General features: G+C 37.6%; 1 protein-coding gene across 1 annotated transcript in view; it reads right to left on the reverse strand.

Annotated features, from left to right (window-relative positions):
* Positions 1 to 17,226, reverse strand: part of pappa2 (pappalysin 2) — a 71,005-nt gene that overhangs the window by 19,652 nt on the left and 34,127 nt on the right. Inside the window, exons 14-22 of the mRNA XM_034888016.1 lie at positions 14,725 to 14,921; positions 12,310 to 12,423; positions 9,949 to 10,084; positions 9,584 to 9,758; positions 8,869 to 8,934; positions 8,696 to 8,792; positions 7,904 to 8,081; positions 2,694 to 2,910; positions 180 to 348 (exon numbers count right to left, since the gene is read on the reverse strand). Coding sequence (XP_034743907.1) covers positions 180 to 348; positions 2,694 to 2,910; positions 7,904 to 8,081; positions 8,696 to 8,792; positions 8,869 to 8,934; positions 9,584 to 9,758; positions 9,949 to 10,084; positions 12,310 to 12,423; positions 14,725 to 14,921 — 1,349 coding nt within the window. The remainder of the gene's footprint in view (positions 1 to 179; positions 349 to 2,693; positions 2,911 to 7,903; positions 8,082 to 8,695; positions 8,793 to 8,868; positions 8,935 to 9,583; positions 9,759 to 9,948; positions 10,085 to 12,309; positions 12,424 to 14,724; positions 14,922 to 17,226) is intronic.

Here is a 17,226-nt window from a genome sequence, read left to right on the forward strand (position 1 = left end):
TTCGTATTTTGGGTTCTTTTTTACTACATGGCCGAGTTTAATAGCATCAAGTGTAGACGACGCAAGTGTCTCACCTTGTCTACCTGATCCTAAATTGACTTCACATGATTGTGTTATTATTGATGTGACCAGAAGTATTTCCATTTGACCTGGGGACCAAACAACTTTTAAAATCTTACATTTTCTGTGGCACCTGGGCACTGCAGGGTGCAGAGGCTGTCATAATACAGGCCATTGGTGCAGGTAAACATGCCCTGGAATACATCAGGTAGGGCTGGGCAGGATATTGACTCACAGTTAGTTTCCTCCCACTGCCCCCCCTCCAGGCACTCCAACTTGAAGTACTTCCTAGAGACAATAGTAGCAAAGGAAAACATATCCAAGTGATCTTTCTTCTTTGCGACACTTTTTTCCAGATTTGAATTACATTTAACAGTTTTTAGCTACAAGCAATAGTGGGCAAAACATTTTATTATTTAAAGTTATGTGGCCAATGTGTAGCCAGTACTTTTTTCCATTCATGGGAGTTTCGAAGAGTTCTTCATCGCGTGTTCATGTTTAGTTCTTGGTTATTGTTTTTTTCCTTGTATGCATCTATAGGATGTTTCACAGAGAGGATCAACCTATCAGAGTTTAAAACAAATAAATGTAACATTTCATGGTGGCTGAAACCCTATTTTCGTTTATTCTTCAGTGACACAGTGCACCAAATTGGGCACATTTATTAAAGATAAGGTGAGTGTATTGAGGTTTTTTATGACAAACCCTTTTGGTCCTTAGGGCTGTACCAAATAGACTGAAGCTTTAAAGCTTCATTAATTCTAATAGTATTAGTATTTTGCTATTTTTAGAATAAGAGTCCAGTGGTGGCTGCATGATTGTTTCTAACTTGTGTGATCCAAACATGCAACAACTCCAGAACGTTGTAAAGTCCAAAAGTCAAACTGTATTAATCAAAATCTAAGTAAAATTTGTCAGGCTACACGTCCCGCTTAAAATCTGGATTGTAGTTTAATTTGAAATATTCCAATTTATTTTATTGCCATTTCTGTTGTAGCATATTGCTTTATGCCTGAGGGTGCAATTATTATTCATCATTATTCTATGCCCTTGCTGCCTACATGTTGACGAAACTGATAAGTTATAGTAAATAAAGAAAGCTGATTTAGGAGTAAATCAGGACAACTAGCTCATTTAGTCTGATTAATCATTTTTATTCAAATGTAGGATTCATTTTAGGGTGATGTCATAAAATATGATGAAAGACATCCAAAGCTTTATTCAAAAACCTGAATATACGTTTTGATTGTGAAAAAAATGACATTTGGTACAGCCTTAGTAGAACCACATGCACTCTATAACCCTTCTCACATACTCTTATCGTCCCAATTTACTGTTTAAATAACAAAACACATACAGAGTGCCCATTCTACAGTTAAAAAGATCTCCAGTGTGGAGCATGTCGTGTGTAAATGCAACAGTATGTGTTACAGTCTAAATTTATGTGGCTACATGTGTCAAAGGTAAGCGTAAGAGTCTTGTTTTAAGCTCTTTAGTAACTGCTGCAGTGTACTTTCACATGTTGGACTAGTAAAGCATCAGGGGTTATTAAAATTTTTACACATACATTTGTGAAAGCGTAACTCATAAAGATACCCAGCTGCAAATGGATCTTTATACAAGATAGTTTCCCACTGTATTCGGTGTAAATGTAATGCAAACAAAACTATAAAATGTATATTTTTACTGGCCTTATATGATGATAAAAGCTTGATGTGTTTGATACACTGCATTTTAGCTAGAATTCAAGACAGCAAGAAAAATGTTGCATTACTTAATATATGGTACATGAACTCGCACTTGATTACAAATAATACAGACTGAAATGTGCGAAGAGAGATAGCTGACTCCATCAAAAGCTGGATATAAACTTACCCCAGAGGCTGTGTCATCTCCTGTTAGAAACCCTCATCTCATTAATAACATGTGAACTGTGTTCAGTAATGAGCATTTACCCAATGAATGCAATTGCCGTAAGTAATGACGAGGTCCAGTTAGCAGCGGAACATATTTTATTGGATCCTAATTTGAGCTTGTTCCAAAGCAGAAAATAGTTTTGCAGATGATGGACCAAAGAAAATGCTCTTTAAAATTGCACCCATCGATATTTAGGACTTTGCCCTTAAGGTTTGGGTGTTCATGTGATGCATTGTAATACGGTTGCATAAAATAGTTAAATGTAATATCCTAGTTTAATTAAGCAGTGCGTAATGGGAATCTTGTAAAATAAAGGAAAAGAAGGAATTTACTCCATTACACAGGGAGCTAGCGTAATAAAATACTGCATTTATTTTGGTCTGCCGTCTACACATATTTACTAGTAGGATTTGTGGCGCAATCCACAATTTATATATATCAACAATAATAAACAGTGCTTTATGTACATAAAAATAAATAATATGCCTAAAAAAAAATCAATCTCAATCACAATTTAAGGTTTCAGAACACACTGCACAAAAACAAAGGAGGAGACAGCATTTGCTCTAGCGTGGTTTTTTTGAGATATACTGCTATTAATAAATGCATATTTCCTACTGAGTAATGCTAGCATAAATGCCCTTTCAAACAACGACGGCTGTAGCACTATTTTCTCTCCACTGAGCTTCCAACAGTCAAAAAACAACAACACTTACCTCCTCTGTGTCTTCTTTTTGAGGCTCCCTATTACATAGAAGCCTGGGTTGCATTTGTAACGGCAGGCAGAGCCAACATCGTGCCCTGAGGCCAGACAGTCTGCTGTTAACAGCTTGGCATCAGGTATGTTTGGAACCTCTGGACACTCTATCTTGCAGTAGGCCTCTGGGAAAGACCACAGACCGTCCTCCAAACAGACTAACCTGTCACTGTCACCTGAGGAAGGGAGAGGGGGGTGGGATTTCAGAGTACAGTTGGAGACAGGAAACAAAGTGTGTCTGACACAATTGACCAAGGCAGTAAACTATACTTGGTGAACAATGTTATAAAACAACATGGCATTACTCTTTATCACCTCCGCTAAGGAGGTAATTTTTTTTTGTTGGTTTTTGTTTGTGGGTGTGTTTGTCTGTGAGGAGGATTACAGAAGCCTGAACTAGCCTGATTTTCATGAAACTTTGGTGGAAGGGTGTAGAATGGGCCAAGGAAGAATCAATTCCATGTTGGAGCGGATTAGCAAGTTATTTTTCACTTTTTAAAGATTGCAACATAGAGCATTTGGCCTTTGCAGAGGCCTATGAGTGCCCTTCTAGTTGATATATTAAATTTGTTTTGTATTGTACATGTAGTGAGTCATGTTGTGTTTTGTAATGGTCCTTGGTCGGTATGCTTACACTACCTCCATAGAATCTATTTCTTACCTTTGTTGAATGATCAGGTTAATGATCATTACAAATATGAAAGTAAGTAACTTTAAACAAATCAGAGTTACTTAATGTTGCTTAAAATTTCTGGACAGATTTGACATCACTCCCTGAACATTTTGCCAATGCCTAAAACAAAGTGCAGAATATATAGGACTAGGAACAGTGCACTGGCAGTGCACATGCCTCTTGGTGGTTTACTTTCTTTTTTTTATTAAACCACATTAAAAAAAAATCTCTCTAACATGCTCAAATGTACTTGCAACCATATCAAGTAGAGAAGAGTCATAAAGTCACTTAACTGACTTTGTAACCTTCAATAATGTTAATTACACAGTAATATGATTATAAAGTTTGCAACATTGAGCCAATAAGATACTGGTCATGGCAGACCAAGTGACAATGTAGCAGCAAAAACCCTGTGTTTTGAATTTAATGTTGGTTGATTTAATTGCTTATGAATTGAACTCTTCATTTGAAATATGAAGACTGTGGGATTTAATCTTTCAAAAATTGCATTGGCTTTTAGCCTTGCTAACTAATTACTTATTTCAACTAATAGGGTTACATTTTACACACTTAATGATAGACACCTTTCTACCTCTGCCAAGTAAGTTAGGTTTTTGGCTCGGATTGATGGTTTGTTTGTCTGTCAGCAGGATTACAGGCCTGATCATATTTCATGGCTCACCTGATCCGTTACATTTGCTCTTCCTTCTCACACAAATACTGAAAACAGCTGTCAATGTGTTGAGCAATAACACATCTTATTTCTAGCATCCATGTTGCTTTATTTATTATTTAAGTTTTAAAGCTCATGAGCACAGCAAAGTCAGAAGGTTGACTTCCCAACTCGGGAAATAGGACCATCTGAGGAGCATGTGAATGCAGCATTCGCCATGCAAGACGTCTGCGCTTTCCAATAGTCATTCTAGTTCTGCATTATTATTTACACTGTTATATATTGTAGTATACGTACATACATTCTTACTTATTTTCTAAATAATGTTGTTATATGATTCTTACATATTTTTAACAATGTTTTTATTGAATTTTCAGTAGTACAATTATTAAATAAGATAAGGAGATATCAAAAAAGGTTTTCTTGGGATGTCATATTTTACAGAGATGTCTTCCAAGGTCATTAGAATTACTTCCTTAAAGAGGTCACCTACTTTACTTATTCCTGTCTTTGCCCATATCTGGAATCCAGCGTCCACATTGTCTGGTTTAAATTAAACATTCCCCCACACTGGGCTGAATTGTGACAGAGAGGCCAATATGTTTATATATTCTTTTACCTCTCTTACCATACATTAACCATATTAAGAACTATAGGGTAAGCAGTATGTGTTCTTAATACTTTAACATGGCTGGATACAGGTACAAATGCAATAGTTCCTTAAGTAGCATGACTCCATGTCTATCCGTGATGGAGCATCTCAAGGAGAAAAATAGAGCATTACAGTTCTCAATTGTGTTGCTAAATAGCAACAATAAAGATAAAGTGTATCAACTGGAAGATGCAGCACAGTTATTCGGAAATGAATCCATTTCTTATTCTGTAAAAATTTCCTAAAGAGTACTGTGAGTTTTTCATACATTCCTTCATAGTTTGTTGGTGCTATAGAGTCTAAATGAGGTGTAATTTTGATGCCCAAAAATGTAAAATTAGATGAGAGCTTGTAAGTTAACAAGTATTGGTCTTTCATTTCTGTTAAGCAGCATTAATTATGATTTTAGAGCACATACTTATATCCAGAGATACTACCAAACAGGCCAATGAGATCACACAGTGCAGTTATGGATGTGTTTAAGTGTTTAAAGAAAGAACTGATTTCAGCAAATAATGCTCATTTTTTTAAATACTTATTTTTTATTTTTGTTAGAATTTCTCTATGTTTTTATTTGTAATCTACAGTGGGACAAACTTCAACGTAAACTAATACTGCCCCGTAGAGTATTACTGATTCTGATTCTAACAAATACATTTCTAAAAAGTTATATGTTCTGCGCTATAACTAAAACACAAAGACATATTACATGGGAGAGGTCAACACCATGAATTCATTTGTGTCCATGTTAACATTTGGGTATTGTTTCATGGCTCTGTATTGTACAGTTGTGTCTTCAACGTTGCCCAAAGCTAATCTTTTCTATTCCTTTATGGCCTCAATGAAGCATGAGTGTTGTATGTGTGGAGAATCATAACACCCTGAAGATTGCACAATTTTTATTGGGTCTATAAAATGTAATCAATCTTGTAATGAAACATGGCATAACATTTTAATAAGCTATTCAAACATTGTGCCGGTGTTGTGATGACCAAAATTTATTACAGCTGTACTGGTGTGTACTGAATATATTCTTGGGAACTACACCGTTTGATGAGTGACGCATGATGGCCTTCAAACATATCTTACTACACCAAAAGCCACAAATAGAATTATTTCTGCGCAATCTGTATTTAGATCATGAATAAATGGGTTTAACTGCTGACTTCACTATGACATTTGAGCATTCACTGAGGCTTTCCGACCACAAACACAAGTGTGTGGACATGACGCTTGTTCCATCTACTGGTAATCACTTCAAGAAGCATCTACAACATTGTGTAACTTGCATTCATTCAAGGGGGCGTAACTATGAATTTGTGCGTGTGGTGGTGCTCCTAATTATGGGTGCCCACAGGCACTATTTGTTCTGAATCATTATGGTGCAAGTGGTGGTTTTAAAAATGTTGTGGACATCTGAGTAGTGTGTAAAGGGAACAAGAAAATGCCATGTAGATATTTCTATCAGCGCTCATGCTAAATTTATATTTGTGCAATCCACTCTAACATTTTAAAGGCCATAAAGCAAAGAAAAGCACTGTGAGCTTCATTGAGAGAAGACATGGTTGTGATTTAGTAAATGGAATTTCCACTGTGATTTTATTGCAACACTGTGCATTAGTTCCCCTTGTCTTAGCTTTTTTTTTTAAACTAATTAGTTTTAAACACTGTCTTTAACTATAACAGGATTAACCCTATAAAAAAACAGGCCTCCAATTTTAATATGTAATTGTTTAAAATTAAGGTTTAATGTCCATTTCATTTTATGGACTGTAATTAGTGGAAGCATCTTGCTGTGGTTTGTCTCTTCACTAGACTGAGCTGGAACTGACAGAAGGTGGGTTGTAGTAGCAAAGGAAATTTGTCATTAATTGAAAGGTATTATTTTATAGAGAAATGTTGGCCACATTATCATTTAGTAAAGTGAAACTCAAGAAGCGTGTTCGTCAAATGAGGTTCTTCAAATTCTAAATGATCCGTTTGATTAAAACTCATTGAAACTTGGTTTATCTCACTGGAAACAGCAGCCAATAAGTAAACTGAATGACACTCAGAAAGCGCAGACCGGCCAATTTCCTGAATTGGGAAGTTGTTCTTCTCACTTTGGTGTGTTCATGGGCTTTAAATCGTAATGTGGAAACTGCACGGACGCTTAAAAAAAAGATGTGTTGTATTTTATTGCTTAGAGCATTTAAACAACTCGTTGATAGCCGATTCCAGTATTTGCATGGCAATGAGTGTCACAGGAAACGGATCAGGTGAGCAATAAACTATGAAAGTATTCCGAAACCACATGATTTCAGTACAAATGCCCTATCTCACAATGTTAAGAAAGAGAAAAATAATGTGTGTATCACACATATGTTTTGGATCCACTCCAAAATGTAATGGGTTCTTCCTTGGTCCATGCTAAACCCTTTCAGAAATGCTTCTTACTAACTTAGCCCTGGGGAGCTCATTCCCAGAGTCCTTGTCCCCTGCTATGCTCTGCAGTGCCCTGCTATGTCCTGCAAGGCCCTACACCATGAACTACTACAGCTACTATTAGCTGTACTAGTCATAGTTCCATTATCTGTAGTGTGACTATTGTTGCCAATTCACACCCCCAACCGGCACTCATCAGACACCGCCTACCAAGTGCCTGGGTCTGTCCGAGGTTTCTCACTAAAAGGAAGTTTTTCCTTGCCGTTGTCGCAATAAATGCTTGCTCTTGGGGGAATAACTGGAATTGTTGGGTCTTTGTAAATCACGGAGTGTGGTCTACACCTATTCTATCTGTAAAGTGTCTTAAGACAACTCTTGTTGTGATTTGATACTATAAATAAAATTGAATTGAAATTGAATTCCATCAGAGTTTCCTAGTTCAGTAAACAAATCAACAAACATACAAACCGAGCCAAAAACATCAACTCACAACAACTCTTTGGTGGAGGTATCATAATCTTGAGGCAATGTTTTTGTCTTGTATTGTTAGCCTGATAGTGTTGGTACTCCAAATGTAATGCACATGTAAGTGTGAACAAGTGTGACAATGTATTTTATAGTTGTTTGTTCTTCATCCATTGCCATTTAACAAAGAATATACTAACAATAAACAAGACTGGACTGGAACTAAGAGTAAAATAATGGACTGGACTAGAGTAGAGCAGAATAGACAAATCTATAACTTGCCTTGTAGTATTGATGGTGATCCACAGGTGAAGGAACATTGTTTGCCAAAGGTGGTTCCCCAGGGGCAACTGAATATGGCATGGTAGACATGAGACTGATCGGGTAGGCCACAATCTACAGGCTGGCAGCTAACTACGTGATCCCACGAGCCGTGGTAACATTCCAAATGTGCTTCTCTCTTGAACGACAGAAAGATAATAATAGTGAGTGAAAACAAATGGTCAACAAACTCTGTAAACATTACAAAAAAATGCACAGCCTGTCTTTTGAAACATCTTACTAATTTTATACAATATCACTAAAAGTGTCAATCAAATTGTCTTTTTAGTTTGCTATTAAAAATGTAACTGCAAAATAACTCACTGTCAAACTGACCGGAAGAAATGCATGTGATGTGGAGGGACCTTAACAATTAATTTAATTAGGTATGTTAAGTCTGTTTGGTTTCTCTCATCATTAATCTGTAGTGTAATTAAGTTACCCCAGGTTTTGGAAGCAAATGAGGATGCAACCACTCGTTTTGAGTGAGTAAAAGAATACAACTAGCAGAACAAATTATTGTAGGATTACTCTAGCATTTAAAACGATAAAAGCCCTACTGTTTTTCTGTCTTTCTCCTGAGACCTTGGTGCTGTCCCTCTTACATCTCTGTTAAATGTCAACACCCACCCAACTATTTCTTGTATAATATACTTTTGTATCAATGGATAACCAGGCAATAACTTTGAAAACTTTGAAAGGACATTGTAAATAGGTATTTCAACAGTGCAACATGTGATGTGATCAGCGTACCTGATGGGGAAGGGTTTCCCTGCTGTTGAGGACAGTGATACTGAAACCACGGTGACACTGAACAGAGCAGTGAGAGGACTCCCCTCCTCCTGTACACCTATAGAGACACACTGATATATGGGTAGTTCTTTTGTGTGTCAGCTTGCTGAAGTGTTTGATTCCAAAGGGCCTACCTGACAGAGGCGTGCTCTAACTGGGGAGGACTGCAGCTGTCCATTTGACATGGCTGCCGCAAACAGCTATTTCCGGGAAGGAGGGAGGATGGAGAAGGAGAAGGAAAAGGATGAGAGGCAGGAAGAGACAGAGCAAGCAACTAGGAGGCCTAAACAATCACTATTTCTGGGAAGGCAAATTCTATCAAATTGAAGGAATACTCCAAGGTTTTGGAAGGCTGTCAATTAAAAAAATCCAAGACTGAACATGAATTGTTTATTCATGTTTACATAAAAAATACAAGACATCTCTGGTTCTGCTGCATCAATTTTCACCTTTGTTTTTTACACTGTCCATCCTGAGTCCAACAATTGTATACAGTAGGAGTGCAATGCTGATTTGGTGGTGTACTTTTTTTTGTAATGGATTCTAAAATTTCTATTCCATAAAAAGGTACTAATGAATTATGTTTTTAGTTTTATATAACCAATGTGTCAAACTTCCAAACACTTAACACGTTATTTTATTTATTGCCTTATGTTTTTAACTTGAATTAAACTGTTTTTCATGCTTTAATGAAAACATTCAATATCTGTATTCAATATTATGAGATGTGTACAAATGCTCCCTTTTTTGGGCACTGTATGAAACCATTACCGGCATGTCGTGTGTGTGACAACATGCGTGTGTGTGTTAAGTAGGTAGTTGTGGGAGAGCCCACCCTCTGATGCGCACCCGGTCAGGGCGAAGGTGCTGAAGTGGCAGGAGGTCCTCAGGGCCACACTCCCCACTGCCACAAAGGGGGAGGACAAGAGGAGAATAACAGAGGCCGTGATGAAGAAGGGTTGAGAGAGGTCATGGGTCACATTCACCACCAATGGGTTCCGATGGCAGGAGAGGTCATGTGTGCCTAGGTAGATAAAAAGTAGTCTTTTAGCGTCTAACCTTTGTTTAGAGTTTGATGTCCATTCCGTGATTTGTCTTTATCATACTGGATAATGTGTATTATGGACCTGTGTCTGCAATAAAGATTTATAATACAGCATTATCGTACTCTAAAAACAATTAAATACATACAAATTAATAAATGTAAAAAGTACCTAGTGAGTGGTTCTTGCCAGTAGTATCAGACAGAAGGATGGTGGCTGTCCTCCGACACTGCTCTCCAGACCACGACCCATCTGAAGCCAGGTACACCATCACAGAGGCGGCCACTCCAGGATGGACAAATCCTACCTGTCAATCAATAATAAAAGTGGAACTAATTTCAAAGAAAGAAAACTAAAAAAGATATTGATGATCTTGCTATGAAATAACAGTACTGAATAAGTCCTAACTGAAACTAAAAGTCCTACTGTGAGAATAGTCCTACTGTGAGTGGTCATCGTTGATTCATACATGCACCCACCAATGTGGTATTTAAAATGTATTAAAAGGTCTTTCATTACACTTTTAGCCTGTGATCAAATTGTTGATAAACAGTCAATAGAGAAAACAATGGTAGCCTAAGGAAGGGTTAGAATCATGGCCCAGCTTGGTTGTGCTTTGCAATTAACACAATGGTTCATTGATTGGAACTTAGGGTTCTTGCTGCTTGTACGTCGTTGTAGTAATGATTTCTTCCGGCTGCCAGTTGCCTGCACAGTGAGCAGTGAAACTGGGAGGATTGGCTCTTTTAAAGTTCCCTGTGGCAGCTGAAAAGTGTTGGATAATGCCATTTGTCATGGTAGTAGCACAGGTCATGTCTTCCCCAGAAGTTAGCAGTGACAAGATTGGGCATTACAAATTAGGAAAACAGGGAATTCCACACAAATAAAAAATGTTAGAAAGAAAAAGAAGCCTAATTTAGATCTATCTGAGTGACCACAGGAAGAGCAAAAGTGTGTCCTGTAGCATGTCCTAACCAATGCACATGCTTGTGCATTACGCTGCAGGGCAGGTACAGCGGCTAGATTAAGTTTACACACCCATGCCAAAGTTGATTAAAAAGAGGAATTAAAAAAGGGGACTCGTTAGGGCTTAAAATCTGATGTAACTGTCTCAATTCCATGTTGACCCTCATCTCTGTTCTCTATAACGGAGCTTCAACTTTTCACAGCCGCCTGTTTAGACTGTAAGTGTTTTATACTAAAAAATGAATTTTGGAGAACCACTTTTAGATAATGAGGAAGGGCTTCCAAAGATAGAAGTAGAACTGTTGAATGAGACTGACGACTTTTAGAAATGAATATGATCGGATGGCTGAGGAATGCTTTTCAGATAATGAGATTTAATTTGTAGGCGAGGGAGCCCTTTTAGAGATAGAAAGAACACTTAACGGGAAAATATGTGTTTAAGGGAGAGCAGGCAGATATGGGTGTTATCATGAGGCTTTTGCCTTCCAGAGAGGTTGCAGAGATGTGCCTGATAAAAAGGGTGTCCATAAAGGTAGCAGGGAATGGAAAGATGAGTCATTCAACAAAGAACTTCTTTGTTGAAATGATGACAGAAAGAAAGATGAATGAATATGTGCAAGGAAGAAAAGAGGCAGACTCATGACTGTAAACGTCCTTAAAATCTAGAGCATGACAGACATTGTTTTAAAGCTGTCACTCAAATCAACAGTTAGCCTACGCTTAGTCTGGACCTGCAAGGTTGATTGTTGAAAGAGTCAATAATACAAAATGACTAAATATGAGAACCAGACACAGGTCTGGAATTGAAAGCCAGATCCAAATACAAGACACTACACAAACCAGGACATCATAATCAAAAGTGAATATTGGTGCTGCAAAGATAAGCAGGGCAAATAGGCATTTGAATCATCTTAGCACCAGCAGCTTTTGTATTTCTATGCCAACATTTAGTGTAATTCATTCTAAACATTACTTTTAATTTAAAAACAAACAATTAGTTAAGGATATGTAATGCTGAAGAATCATTTTGAATGACCAGAACATCATAGGTAATTCAGTTATTTGTTGCTCTGCATTTTTGGGGGCGTCATAAATTAAAATGTATGTATAATGATCCTTTTACTACAAAATTACTATTATTCCTTCAGATGCCAGTATTTTAACAACTCCTGAACCTTTTAAATATTTAATTATGGATGAAACACTTAATCCTCACCTATTAGTCAACTGGTAATGGTCAATGTTGAATGATTTTCATGATTAGCATGCATTTGGTAAAAATGTAAATAAAATCACAAAAGAAAATAAAGAATAAGTATAGGGTTAGTCATGATTTGGTAATAAACTACAGATCATTGGTACCAAAAGTACAAAAAAACTGCAATGATAGAACTTGAGGAACATGTGCGTGTGTGGAGCTTTAAGGCAGCAGACTGTGTAGGAGGCCCTTCAGCCCCACTTAAAAAGTATTGGAGAGTGATGGGAGCTGTTGAAGACAGAGAAGCCACCTAAAGCCATTTAGTGGCGGGGAAAATAGATACAGTATGTGCTAACACACACACGTACCTTCAGCCAGAATGAATGTTCCAGGTCATTGTTTGTGTTGGACTGGGCTGTGCAAGGGAACCAGGCGTCTGTGGGTAGTTTTTCGCTCACCTCCAGGTGCTGGTACCTGCAGAGCTTCACACAGAATAAGAGAAATACACAATGCCTATTATATAATCAATACACATATATGTAGATAATCTTGTTTTGCTTCCATAATATTAGATGTAATTTGAACTCATCTTGTTTTACTGTCCAAAAAGTAACCTGTCCTTTTCTGACCTTTTAATGTGACAAGTACTTAATCGTGTAGTGAAAATCTGAAATTTGTAACAGCCCTATATAATCGTGGCAAAAATAATACACAATAACGATATTATTGAGATTTCTATAGGACTACATTAACAACTTTCAATACGGATAAATGGACAAATAACCACTAAAGACATTCATTGTTGGAATTATTAGTTTTATGAAGTCTCTAAAAAACACTGCTGGATTACAAAGCCTCTGACAGGAATCCTATCGCAGTTTAAAGCCTTCCGGAGATGTTCTTAAAATAGTAAATAGAGTACTTTGGTGTCATATACAACATTTCCAATAGTGAAAAGGCAACCTGAACCTGAAAGAACTGATAAACAAAAAAATACAATGTGTGAGGCGTTGACGGAGGGAGACAAAGTGAGAACGGCATTGGATTGTTTACAGGACTTGTAACAGGATATCAATATTACATTTTTAAATATCACGTTTATTGTCAGTATAATATATACATATACAGTATACTGTGAAATCTCCATTTCCCATTAATGGAAGGTTCATAAAATCTGAATTGCCGGTTTTATTTCATAATTTATATTTGACTATTTTGTGCCTTGAAAGAGCCCAAATTCTCTTCTGATAGTGAAGCATTTGATGCCAGCAATGCTGACTTTATTCATGACACTTTGATTTGTTTTGTTTATTCCACCTTTCCTCATACGGACACTGTAGCATTTAAAAATCCTGGGAGGTTTGCCAGTTCTGACATGCTGGAACCAGTGTGTCTGACACCAACAATCCTCCCTTGATAAAAGGGGCCTAAATCATGTTTTTTGTCCAGCTGAGAAGAACTTACTTAACTCTGCACCTTTTCAGCTTGTGCTTTATTTGTATGTGAGCTACTATGTAGAGGAGCAAGGCACATGTGAACACATTTTAACATTAAATTGTGACATCATTTTGAAGCGATGATGGATCTAAGGTTTTTTTTGTGATTGCAGAAATTTTAGGGGAGACGTCATATGGAATATGATTGATGTATTTTGTACTCAAATTGTAAAATAAAGTGCAAAGTATTCAGAGTTGCTCTGCTGTCATACAAATACACCCACGTCACTCAATAAGCAAATGCACCTGCTCCCATGGGTGTGCTGGTCTTACAGGGAGGTGTTTCCAGGTGAATTCTTGGCATATTGCTATCTAGAGGCAGAGGGAATGGATTGCACCATTGACCAACAAAAACCTGGTCTAAAGTCAATAGAGCAGCAGTTCATTGTTATTTTAACAGCACATCAGTAAAATGTGCCTAGACTTATGCACAGTGCAACAGCACACTATGGTTGTTACACACACAGGGATGCGCAGCAGCACACAAACATGCAAAAGATTAAATATACAATATTATGAGGAAAATCCGCCATCATAATAGCAACATGCTAAGGTACAAACGCGCCTGGCTTTTAAAAGGGAATGGGAGATGACACTGATTGGTTTATTGCATGTTATGCCCAAAACATACCTATGAATTAATGAAGACACTAAGTACAACCCTTTTGGGTGGCGCACAGACCCTTTTTTCCGCCGTCAAAGTAGCAAAAGGGGATTTGGACAAGCCCTAAACGCATCTGCACCAGGCACTTCATGCCGTCCTGAAAGTTAGCTGCGATATATGGTCCGTAGATTTCATGAGATCACTTGACACTGCACTTCTATGGGTCCTCAGCAACAATACACCCGCCATGTGTGAAATTGGTCGGATGAATGGGTGTTGAGAAAATTTAAGGACAGACAGACTGTCCATTTTAGTTAGATATTGTCATGGAAAAACCAGTGCACCATTATCGGTGTAAGGTAACTTGCTGTGCTTAAAGGTCTATCTTTTTCAGGTTCTGGACATTACTTTCCATGAGGATTTAGCTGGTTGGTCAAGATTTGCTGTCAGCCTCTAGCAGTAGCCTTAATAAATTAAGCCAGACTGTGACCAAAAGTTCAAGCCTACTGTCCTACCAAGACCAAAATAGTATAGAGATGAATACACCTTTCAAGTTGTTTAGAAATGCAGCAAGCTGCTGCTAAAATTATTGCCCCAGAGTTGAGGATTTTCACAATGGCATCCATGGGGAGTTTATCACCATCTGGAAGTCTTTTATGTGCCCTGTGGTTCATACTTCATACCTTGTTTAGTGATGGCTCCCCAGTGGCAGCATGGGCGGGACAGTGGATGGGGTCCTGGTGAGAAGCAGTGGCGATGGATGCCCACTGGTCTGTGTAGCCCAAAGGTGTGAAGTAACCACAGTCTTGAACGCTGGAGCCCCGTTCAAACTCCTCACACACGCCGTCTCCGTCAAAAACATAGCACTGACTAGGTTCACCTTGAGAGATGGAGAGGAGAATGAGACAGGAGGATTTAGTAAAGGATATATAGCCTGGTTTCCTAATCTGGCAGGCTATACACTCACCCCCCACTGTTTGACTCCCAACCAAATCCATTTGTCAGTGAACCAAATCTGAGCAAATCTATTTTGTATTTTCATTGGCCACTCTTAATGTTAGTCACGTCAACCTCAACTATATCTGACTCTCTGTGCTGTCAACAAACTGTAAATTATGGTAAAAAAATGAATTTAGACTTCAATCAATTATTGAAGATCACAATGATTTTCTAATGGTAATAGGCAGTAAGAGAACCTAATATGCGGCTTGGCCAGTTAGTTTAATCCCAAAGGCACCTTAATGGGCCATAAGTCACCAAGTTGTAACAAAAAACTGTCAGAGCAATGATCAGTAGTTCTTCGAAGTCTAGTACAAAACAATTTCATACAAGAAGGTATTAGCAAACTAAAACTAAATTTAGAATTTAGTTTTTGTTTAAATCAACTCCACTTTTATCAGCTCTCAAACATGTAACAACATTAAGCCAGGTGAAAATAACACAAAGCCAATAAATTCCTATCCATGGTGGTGGAAAGGAGCACCAGAGTATTAACACTTAATCTGCACTGTGTGCTTAGAGACCCATACTCAAACGGTAAATACAAGTTTACGGCTGTTACAATTCAATTGGCTAATGCGCACATTAATAACTCCAGTCCATCTACATAAATGTAATGACAATATCCCAGACACTTTCATTAACTGTGAAAAAGAAAGATAAACATAGTTTTACTATATGTGGGAATGCAAAGAGATTACAAAGTTTTGGAGGGAGGTATCACATGCAATTTATAATATTCTGGACATAAATCTACCTCTATATCCTTAATTGTTCATGCTGGGCATATATCCAATTGATACAAAAGCTACAAGGGGCTGAGGAAAGGGGGGATGTTTAAGTGATGACACCACCCTTCAATAGCATTCACTAACCATCCGTGCTTAGGTCATAAAATTTTGCTTTTGCTGTTTTAAGAATGAGAAAGCCGTGCAGAATGTTGTGCTTTGTGCACGATACAAATTGAACATGTAGCCAAAGGTAAAACAAACGGTTTTGAATGAACTTTCACGTACTTTCGGCTTCATGTTGTTTGATTTGTGAGTGTAGTGCCTTTAAAAAGCTCTAAGAATCCGACTTTGGTAAAAGGTACAAGACAAAGGTTAATGGAATGTGCTTCTCCTTTATCAGCACATCCTGTAGTTTTTCGGAGGAATTTTAGACTTTGTTAGCCTAAGGATGTAATTGATATTTGAACTATAGCAGGAGAAAAACAAACGCTATAGAACTTAGCCCATAATACAGTTGCACATGAATATATGGAGGCTCAAAAGAGGACAACTTGACAATCTTTGACTTTACTATTGAGCCCATCTGTTTTTTATTTAAGATCTGCACGCTGTAATCATATTGCGCAATTTAACCTTTATTTAATCAGCCAATTACAAAATATCTCATAGAATCTATAAAAATAAAACTTATTTAACTTGTCCATGGCTTGTCTGTGACGAGATTCATTTAAAAGTAGTTTGTGTGATTACTGCAGAACTTTAGTAAACACTATAAATACAACGAAGCAAGAGTGAAACAATTTGGCATACTTAGAGTTAACTGGGTCAAACAAATGTGGCAATACATCCCAAACAAATATTCTGCCTATGACTAAGAAGTATAACTGAATAATTGGTTTTAAGTGTTGCAATTTGTAAAAACCTGTTTTTGCCAATTTTTTTTCCCTTCCTAGTCATAATGTATTTTATTGTAAAACAAGATGTAATAGCTTTAGTCACGACATGGCTAGCCCTGGCGGGAGAAGGGGGGAGGGGGTCTCTGCTTATTTCCCCCTGACAAATAAATTGACTGGATGATGGAAATCTTAGCCTTGTAACAGGCTCTCGTAACACAAAAGCAATCAAACAACACATGAATAACTCCATCCAGCTGCTAGTGGAAATGATAAATGGCCTAAAAAGGAAGCAACTAACATACTGTCTATATCTCAGCTCACCTGTCACATCTTCTTAGCGATATTATGAAATATTTTTGAAATTGCCAAAAAGTTGGTTATTAGAAAAGCCATACTTATTCATTGTAGGATGATGACTGAGGAGCATTTGTGGCCAGCATTCCATTACACAGAGGGAGATTTTTAAGGCTGTGGAGGACCACCACATACCACAGCAACAGTAGAGCTGATTTCTCGTGTCATTGTGGCTAATGCCCGCTCTCAAGTCTTTCAATGAAAA

Source organism: Etheostoma cragini, chromosome 12 (genome assembly GCF_013103735.1).
Source record: "Etheostoma cragini isolate CJK2018 chromosome 12, CSU_Ecrag_1.0, whole genome shotgun sequence".
Taxonomy (NCBI): Eukaryota; Metazoa; Chordata; class Actinopteri; order Perciformes; family Percidae; genus Etheostoma; species Etheostoma cragini.